Genomic DNA, 8,959 nt, shown 5'->3' with positions numbered 1-8,959 from the left:
CCCCCCTTCTCTTTCGGCCATACCCGCTTACTTTTTTTCTGTTCGTTTCATTGTTTCTCCCCTGGATCACTATATCGCTGCTTTTACTCGTCTGCTTGAGAACAAAAAAAACCCTCCCATTGAGACGGTTCGGTTATCAGGGCCATTCATAACGGTCCCACGACTTTGAATAGTAGAAATATCTAGATCAGTCTGATGCACATTACAAGGTACACCGTGTACGTTTGAATACAATAGTACCTTTCTTTCTTCTTCTCTTCTTTCTTTCTTTCTATATGCACCAGTGTATACGATGCATTCGTCCATTATATGTAGTCAGGTCATGACTAGTCCGTACATAGAGTCGGAGTACCAAGGCTGTATTTTTCTACAGTCAAATTTATCCCAAGAGATCATCACTCGGCTAACATCACATCACGTCAAGCCAGTCATGTAAATATATATGTATATATATATATATATATATATCATATAATACAATACTATAAAAGGGTTAAAAAAAAGTTTAAAAAACGGGAGGGAGAATAAAAACACAACTCCTACAAAACGACAAAACCAAAGGAAAAAAACATTTTACCCCTCCCGTCATGGAAATAAAAAAGGAGGTAGAACAGAAGAAAGATGAGCTTGGAGGGGGGGGGGAATAAGAGAGAAGAGAAGAAAGAAGAAAAAAGATATATTCTCCCAGCGTTCCACACCTTCTCATACTTGTTTTTTTTCTTTCTCTTATGTGAAATGCTGTTTTTGTTTTCTTTCCCATATATATACATCTCCTCTTGCCTTTCATCTTGATGAAAGGAGGGAGATGTGAGGAGACAGAAAGAAGAGAAGAGACATCTTTGCAAGGGGGAGAGATAGAGAGAGAAAGAGGGAGAGGGAGAGGGAGAGAAAGACCCAACACAAAATTAACAGAGGAGAGAACAACGACAAAATATAGAAGAAAAAAACGGTTTACAAGGAAAGAAGTAAAATGTAGGTGCATGAGTATAAGTGAGTCCGTAATAATTGAAGAAGAAGAAGAATAAAATGATAACCTTGCTGGGGAAATTGACTTTATGACGTTCCCATTTTGACTCCATCTATAAAGAAGAAAGAAAAAGAGAGAGAAGAACCCCATATCGTGAAAATAAAGAAAAAGAAAAAAAAAGGTATGGGATTATAAAGAAATGTCGTAATGCGCAGTTGTTGCAGACACCAAGGGATGATGTTCTCGTCAATAGGGGGAGGAGGAAGGGAACTGAATGGAGTAGAAGGGGGGGGAAGAAGAGGGGGGGGGGGGGGGGGGGGGGGGGGGGGAAAGTCGACAAGGTCAAGAAAGCAATAGTCAGGGTAAGGTTAGAAAAAGTTGACCATGGCTTTGCTGAGATCAATGAAATCGACAGGCTTAGTGACATAGTTGCTGAACCCGGCAGCCACACACTTGTCGTGTACGTCCGACATGACGTTTGCCGAGAGGGCAATGATGGGCATCGTCTTTGTGTGCTGCGTCCTCTCCCACTGCCGTATCTCTCTGCAGGCCTGATATCCGTCTTTTCTCGGCATATGTAGATCGCACTATAAACAGTTCAGGTTAGAAGGGGAGGTGTAGAGAAGAGGGAAGAAACGAAGGTGAGGAAGGGGAAAAGGAAACAGAGAGAGAGGGGGGGATGGGGGGTGGTATAGAGAAGTTGAGAGAAAGACAGAAGAAGACAGAGGTAGAAGGAGAAGAGGGGGAGGAGGGGGAGGAGGGGGAGGAGGAGGAGGAAGAGAGAGAGAGAGAGAGAGAGAGAGAGAGAGAGAGAGAGAGCCTACCAATATCAACGAGTAATAATCATGCGATTTAGACATGACCATGTCGGTGCACTCTGACCCGTCGACTGCCACATCAACCTCGACGCCAATCTTCTTGAGATACTTCATCAGCACCTTTTGGTTGACAGGGTTGTCCTCCACCAGGAGCACCTTGTAGCCCTTGTTGCCCATCCGCTTCTCAATCTCGAGGTAGCTGGCCTTCTGCGTCTCCACCACCCGCTGCGCCGTCGATCGGTTCCGGTCGATGCTCAGATCTCGTACGTTGTTGGGGTCGAAGATGACGGCGAACCGAGACGGCTTCACCGGCTTGTAGATGAACGTCACCTGGTTCTCTACCAGGAGCTTCTCGTGCGGCGATCCCACCGCCAGCTTCATCACCGCCTGCCGCTGCACCGAGTCCGACAGGATCAGTATCGTCGTATTGTCCACCTTTTGCGACTTGACGATATGGTCCAGCAGGTCCATGACGGCTTCTGCCGATCCCAGGTTGATGACGATGTGCGTGAACTTGATCGGGTCCTCGCCCCCGATGAACTTGCTCGCCTCCTCGATGCTCTCCAGCGCCGTGATCTGGTGAGGCATGTCGCTCGGCAGCGTCATCTCAATGTGCTGCGTCGTCGCCTCCCGGCTGTACTTTTGCGGGCAGATGACCAGGATCGAGTACATGGGCGGCCGCATCTCGCTCTCCTGCGGCGGCGTCGCCTGAGATGGTGTCCGCGCCCCACCCGGAGAGCTCATCCGGGACGGCATCTCCAGCCTCATCTGCGACAGGTCCTGTCCGCTGGCCTTGGCAGCCTCGCTGAACCGCGCCAGTCCGGTGTTAACGGACGTCACCGGCTTACCCAGCGCGCGCGATCGGACCGTGACTTCCCGGATCGACGGGTCTGCGCCTTCACCGGGAACGGCCAGGGCTGAGGGCGGCAGGTGATCCAGCTCCGTGCCCGTCGGCGTCCCCACCCCTGGGGTTGTCGGTGGGGGCGGCACCGCGGCGGTGGACAACGTCGGCGGCGGCGCTTGGGAGTCGCCGCCGCGGATGCTCTCGGCCGATGCCTGCCCCGGGGTCGGCAGGGCGTTGTGGGCCGACGACGGGCTGTAGGGCAGGTCGGGGTGGTCCCGGTCGGTCGGCAGGGCGAAGCGGGCGGTGAAGACAAACTTGGAGCCCTTGCCCGGCGTGGCCGTTCCCCCCATGGTCCCGCCGTGGAGCTCGACGAGCTGCTTGGAGATGACGAGCCCGAGGCCGCTGCCGCCGTGCTGCCTCGTGCTGCTCCCGTCAATCTGGCTGAAGGGCTTGAAGATGAGCTCGGCCTCCTGCTGGGTGAAGCCTTGGCCCGTGTCGATGATGGCGTACTCCAGCATGATGTGGTCGGGGTCGGGGTCCGGGCGGTGGTGTGAGTGCTTCTCGGGCGGCCCATGCTCGGCGTACACTCTGCAGTGGCTGAACACCTCTCCCCTCGAGGTGAACTTGATGGCGTTTCCGATGACGTTGAGCAGCACCTGGCGGATGCGCACCTTGTCGCCCTTGACCCAGGCCGGCACGTCGGCCTCGACCAGGTAGTTCAGCTCCAGCCCCTTGGCAATGGCCATGGTGGACACGAGCTCGTTGACGTCCTCGATTAGCGACCGCGTGTGGAACCACTCAAACTTGAGCTTCATCATGCCCGCGTCCACCTTTGAGAGGTCGAGGATGTCGTTGATGATCATGATGAGGCTGTTGGCGCTCGTCTGGATCGTGTTGGTGTAGTCGCGCTGCTCCTCGTTGAGCACCGTGTCCTGCAGGAAGGTGACCATGCCCGAGATGCCGATGAGCGGCGTGCGGATCTCGTGCGACATGTTGCTCAGGAATCGGCCCTTGGCCTCCATGGCCTCCTTGAGCTTCGTCTCGAGTATCTTGTGGTCGTTGATGTCCGTCGCCGAGCCAAAGTACGAGCTGGCTCCGCTGCCAAAGTCGATGGTATCGATCTCGACGCACCGGATGAGGTGCCACCTGTACTCGCCAGTCTTGGACTTGAGCCGCACCTCGGTCGTGTACGAGAGCCGTCCGTTGCTGTCGGTCCCGACCTTGACGATGCCCTTCTTCGCGAGCTCGGTCAGGTCGGCCGAGGGGACTTCGTAGATGGGCGAGCTACCCGAACTGTCGCTTCGCGACATGGCCTTGTACACGCCGCGCAGGTTCACGTCGGTTGGAGACCTGGAGGTTCGGCTCGGCGTTGCGGACGCAGCGGCTCCACGACCACCCTTGGCCTGCTGCTGCTGCGGCTGCTGCTGCTGCTGCTGCTGCTGCTGCTGCTTGTCTAGCCGCGTCGGGGGCTGGTCGACGGGGATGCGGCACTTGGCGAGGTCCTCGGGGTGGACGTAGTCGAGGAAGCCGAGGCCGAGGAGGTCGTCAAAGTTCTGGCCCGTGTAGGAGATCCACTGCTCATTAGCAAAGGTGATGCCATCCTCCTCAGTTGCGGTGAAGATGATCTGCGGTATCAAGTTGGCCAGCAGTCGGTGCTTGGCCTCGGAAGCCTCGATCTCCTCTTGCCGGGCAGCCTTGAGCTCCGCAATGTGCTGGTCGTGGATGTCCATGTAGGAGCCGAGGAACTGCATGATGACACCCCGCTTGTCCTTGGAGGCGACAGCCCTGGCGTAGAACCACCGGTACTGTTGGTCGAAGCGTCTTATCCGCACCGTCCTCGAGAACTGCTCGCCCGTGCGCAGCGAGTGAGCCCAGGCCTTGAGGTACTCTTCGCAGTCGTCGGGGTGGATGCTGCTCCACGGATCCCGCGCCAGATCCGTGACCGTCTGTCCCCGGTAGGATAGGTACCGGCTGTTGACCCAGACGACCTCACCCGTCTGCGGGAGGGCCACGAAGACGTGCGCCGGCAGGGCGTCGAGCATCAACCCCTTGAGCCTGTCGGACGGCGGGGGCATGTCCGCCGCCGACGACGCGTACGAGACGGTCCTCGCCTGTTGGTTGGCCGCCGCCGCCGCCGCCGCCAGAGGTGGGCGGCTGGCCAGGCTCGAGCTCTGGGGCAGAGACTGGAAGGTAGAGGCAAAGTCGGCACCGTAGCTGTGCAGCATGGTATGGCCGTGGGATAAGGAGCGCTCGTGCCTGGAGAGCTCGGGGACCTTGTCCTTGGCCGCCTCCAGCGTCTTCTCGATGCCGTGAGCGGGCGCGCCCGGCTGCGCACCCCTGGACGGAGGCTTGCTGGGGGCCGCGGGGGGCGCCATGGCGCCCGTCTCTCCCGACGACTGCGCGCCGACGGTCTGCTTCTCGGACGGCTCGGACAGGTTCGATACGTCGACCAGCGACTTGGTGGCCGACAGGCGGTGATAGCGCTTGTCCACGGGAGAGCTGTCTTTTGAGCCATCTCTCCTGCTGCCCGGAGCTCCAAAGGTGTCGTGCCTGGTCAGTGCAGCTCGCTGCTTGCTGCCGAAGTAGCCTTCGCCGGCGTGCGCGGCCGCGGCCGGGCTGGCAGGTGGCGGCGGTCTCTTGTCGGCGATCCCGCCCAGCGACGACGGCTGGTCCCAGCTGGGGGTGCCGGCCGGGGAGCCTGTCATGCTCTTGGAGACGCCCGAATATTCGCTGGGGCTCGTCAAGCTGCCGGCGTGAGAGTGCTGTGCCAGTGCGGCGTCGCCCGGGAGCGGATACGGGACGCTGCTCATGGGCCGTCCATCGAGCGCCACAGCACCGAAGCCGGTGGTCGAGGGGCGTCGTCGTCGGAGGCCGGCAATCTCCGTCTCGAGGTTGTCGTAGTGGCGGCACAGGGAGAAGGAGGTGGCCATGTGCGGGGCCAGGTGCTCGAGGGAGTGGCGGAGGTTGGGCGGGTAGGGTATGACGGGAGTCAGGATGGAGAGGATAGCGATGGGGGCCGCCTTCGGTCGAGCGGGGGCCCCGGTCGGGGTGCCGGCGTCGTCCCTGTCCCGGGGCTGGGACTTCTTGCCCGGGATCCTGCTGCTGTCCAGCTTGAAGGGGTGAGTGGGCTTGGACAGCAGAATGTGGGTGAGGGGCACGTGCAGGACCGTCCAGGAGTTGTCGATGCCGATGGCTTCGGGAGGAGGCATGCCGGTATAGTTGGCCGGGCCGACGCCTGGGTTGAACGACTCCTCGTCAACGGTGGCGTTGACGAAGAAGGGGTTCTCCTTGGTATCCGTACGGACGGCCGGGGAGGGGGCGGGCGACTGAGACCACGGGGACGGAGGCGCCTGCTCATACTCTTCATACTTGGGCGTCGGCGGACTGGGGACCTCCTCTTCCACACGGACACCTTTGCCCTTGTCCACGGAGCTCGCCTTACCACGAGCCGACGCGCGGAAGCTGGCCGAGCCCCCAAAGAGCGACGAGCGCTTGGGGACAGAGTTGGACCGCACCCTGGATCCCTTCTTGAAGGAGTCGGCACCCGATGACGCCGTCCTCGCTGCCGGCGCCGCCTGCCTCTGATTGTCGGCGGGCACGGCTGCGTTGTCGAGGTAGGGGTACGATCTCGTCAGTGTGACCGTCTTGCCGCGCTCCAACACCCTGATGACGCCAGAATGGTCTATCAAGGGGTCGTCTTCGTAGTCGAGGGCCTGGAGAACCGGCAAAACGTTTCCCTGATTCTGGCGTTCGGTGCCGTAAGGGGACTCCCAAGCAGGGATGGCCGGCTCGCCATCCAATAGATCGTGCTTCTCGAGGGCATGCCTGCTGAGCTTCTGCTGCTCCCGTTCTGCGGATGATGGGGCGGCATGGTCCATGCGCCAGTAGTTGCTGCTCCTCCGCATGCTGAGTGGCCATTGGGAAGAGGGGGCAGCGGTCGGATCCTGTGGTCGTGGGCGGTCCTTGCAGTCCAGGTTGTCCTCGTAAGACGTGAAGGAATGCCGAGAATGCAGGCCAGGTCGCGGGAAACTGTCGTTCCGGTCTGGGGCGCTGGCCGAGGGGTCGGGCTCGTCTACGCGGCGGGCGGTGGCGGTGCTGTTCTTCCTGGCCGAGTAAGCGGCGGCGGCGGCGGCGGCCAGGTCGTCCCGGTGCTGGTTTTCATCATAGGTGGCCTTTTGGCCCCAGGGGACGTTCTCGATGTCGGTGGTGTCGGCGGGAACGGAGAGGGTCACCCTCTCGGCCTTGTAGATGTCCCGCATGATCTGAACGACAGTGTTCCACCAGGCATCGAGGCCCGGCTCGGCAGAGAGCATGAGAGAGAGTTCGTACAGATTTGGTTCGGGAGCACCAAAATTGGCCGGGTTGTCAGAGACGCCTGAGGGGTTGAAGGTGAAGGAGGCCGGGGTGGAGTCGTTGGAGAGGACGCGGTCCTGGACGCCCTGCATGGGCTCAAAGGGTGGCAGATGGAGTGGCGGAGCTCCCGGCGTGGAGGCTGGAGGAGAGAAGGTCTTGTACAGGTAGGATCCCGGGATCATCCTGGGGAACGGGTATGAGGGCGTGCTGGCGGTGGGATCGGGGATGACGCCACCTCTGATGGTGTTGCCGGATTCATTTGAGGCGGTTGTGAGGGACGTGTTGAGAGGGGGCGGGATATTTGATTCCTCTTCCAGGATGGGAGAGACGCGCTTCTCGGACGGGTTGGGGGCGATGCCCCTGGCCGACAGCTCGCGGCGCTCGAGGTCACGCGCCAGCCTCTCTCGGTAGTCGTTGAGCTTCTGCGACGATGCAGTATCCGGAATTGGTGACGACGACGGCTTTCTGGCGGTATCCGCCGTCGACGGTGATGGCACGGCACCAGAGGCATTTGCGGTGGCACCTGTCCCCGAGGCTGACGAACCCCGACTGTGGCTCGTAGCCTCCGCCATGTGCGGCGGCGGCGCAGCGACGTGCTGCGCTGCAGTCGAGAAGGGAGGTAAGAGCGAGGGGGTCGGTTCGTCGTCACCAATAGTTACGGACGGGCCAACATCCCCGGCAGCTTCTGAAAGAGATGTGTTGAGGGGAGAAGGCGGCACATGTCCCGCGGGGGTCACAGTGGTGGTCGCCGTTGCCGCTGCGGCCGTGGTCTCGACCTGGACGGACGGTGACCGTAGATGGACAGGAGAGTAATCGAAGGGCCTCGCGGTCGACGATGAGGAAGCAGGTGAGGAGGAGGGTCTTTGGTTTGCGGATTCGGATCCGACACTGGGGTTGTCGATCATGCCGCCACGTCTCTCCGGGAGGGGTCCAAGACGGAGAAGCGTCGACGACAGGATGCAGCGATCTTGCAGCCAAGGTGCCACATGCCCGCCCAGGGAAAGAGGGACTACTCGCAGAGATGTCGCATCAAACAGGGACGAGGATGAGAAGTCGTCTACAGAGTTGAACGGCCGGTCGGGTACGCGACGAGGTACCAGTACATAGATATCGGGGTGGAAAAGAGAAGGAAGGGAGTGGGCGGCAAAAATGAAGGGCGGTTTCCAGTTTGAGGGAGGGGGTCGTCGATGTCGTCGTCGTCGTCGTCGTCAGTCGGGGGGGGACCGTTTGAGAAATAGGGAGGATCCGTTGATATTATCACACACAGAGAAAGAGGCTTTTGCACGCAACAGCAACTCTCTTTCTTCTCTTAGCCTACACACACGCGCACACAGATGAGCTTCAGGAAAAACGGGAGTGGCGACAGACAAACGACGCAAGCAAAAAAAAAAAAAAAGTAGGCCGTGGTCTGGTCAGGTATGGGCAAGAAGCGGAGAACGGGGGTTAAACTGTGAGGTTGGGTTGGGTTTGATGTGTGGGAGAGGTTTTGGTGGTCTTGGAACCGGGGGGTGGGCACGGCAGCATCAGGGCCGGCGTTAGCTGGAGGCACCAGTCAAAAATGGGGGGGGGTCGAGCCTACTTTGGAGGAGAAGCGACCGGCTAGTTGTTACTTGGATGGCGGTCTACGATGACGTAGGGGGATCGGCTTGGTCTGTATTTTACTCGTCGAAAAAAGCAAAGAAAAAAAAGAAGTAAAAAAAAAAATTAAACCGGGGGGGGGGGGGGGGGAGGAAAAACACCCCCCTCATAGCTAACAGTTACGCTTCACATTTTTACACTCGACATACAAAAATAACGTAACAGGTACATCACCATCTTGTACTACGTGCTCACGGGGCCACCCACTATACCAACTGCTAATAGCACCAGCAGTAATGCTAGGGGCAGGGGCAGTGATAGAACGGTCTACCGAGCATGTATCAGTGGACGTACAGCGGTGGTGCCAACTAGTCGTAGTACCCGGCTTGTGCAACGCGA

The 8,959-nt window shown here is 58.9% G+C and overlaps 1 protein-coding gene across 1 annotated transcript; it reads right to left on the bottom strand.

The window, feature by feature from the left end:
* Positions 1 to 315: 315 nt before the first annotated feature.
* On the bottom strand, positions 316 to 8,506 carry GMORB2_1053 (Signal transduction histidine kinase; the record flags this gene model as incomplete). Its single annotated transcript, XM_035463035.1, has 7 exons — positions 316 to 357; positions 1,831 to 2,881; positions 2,945 to 3,979; positions 4,121 to 5,374; positions 5,426 to 6,801; positions 6,862 to 7,870; positions 8,499 to 8,506. 7 exons carry the CDS (start codon positions 8,504 to 8,506, stop codon positions 316 to 318), a joined length of 5,775 nt encoding a protein of 1,924 aa, XP_035324459.1.
* Positions 8,507 to 8,959: the final 453 nt, after the last annotated feature.

The sequence above is a fragment of the Geosmithia morbida genome, assembly GCF_012550715.1.
Source record: "Geosmithia morbida isolate 1262 chromosome Unknown scaffold_1, whole genome shotgun sequence".
NCBI lineage: Eukaryota > Fungi > Ascomycota > Sordariomycetes > Hypocreales > Bionectriaceae > Geosmithia > Geosmithia morbida.
The sequence above is the reverse complement of the archived record's forward strand: the minus strand, read 5'-3'. Positions and strand labels throughout refer to the sequence as shown.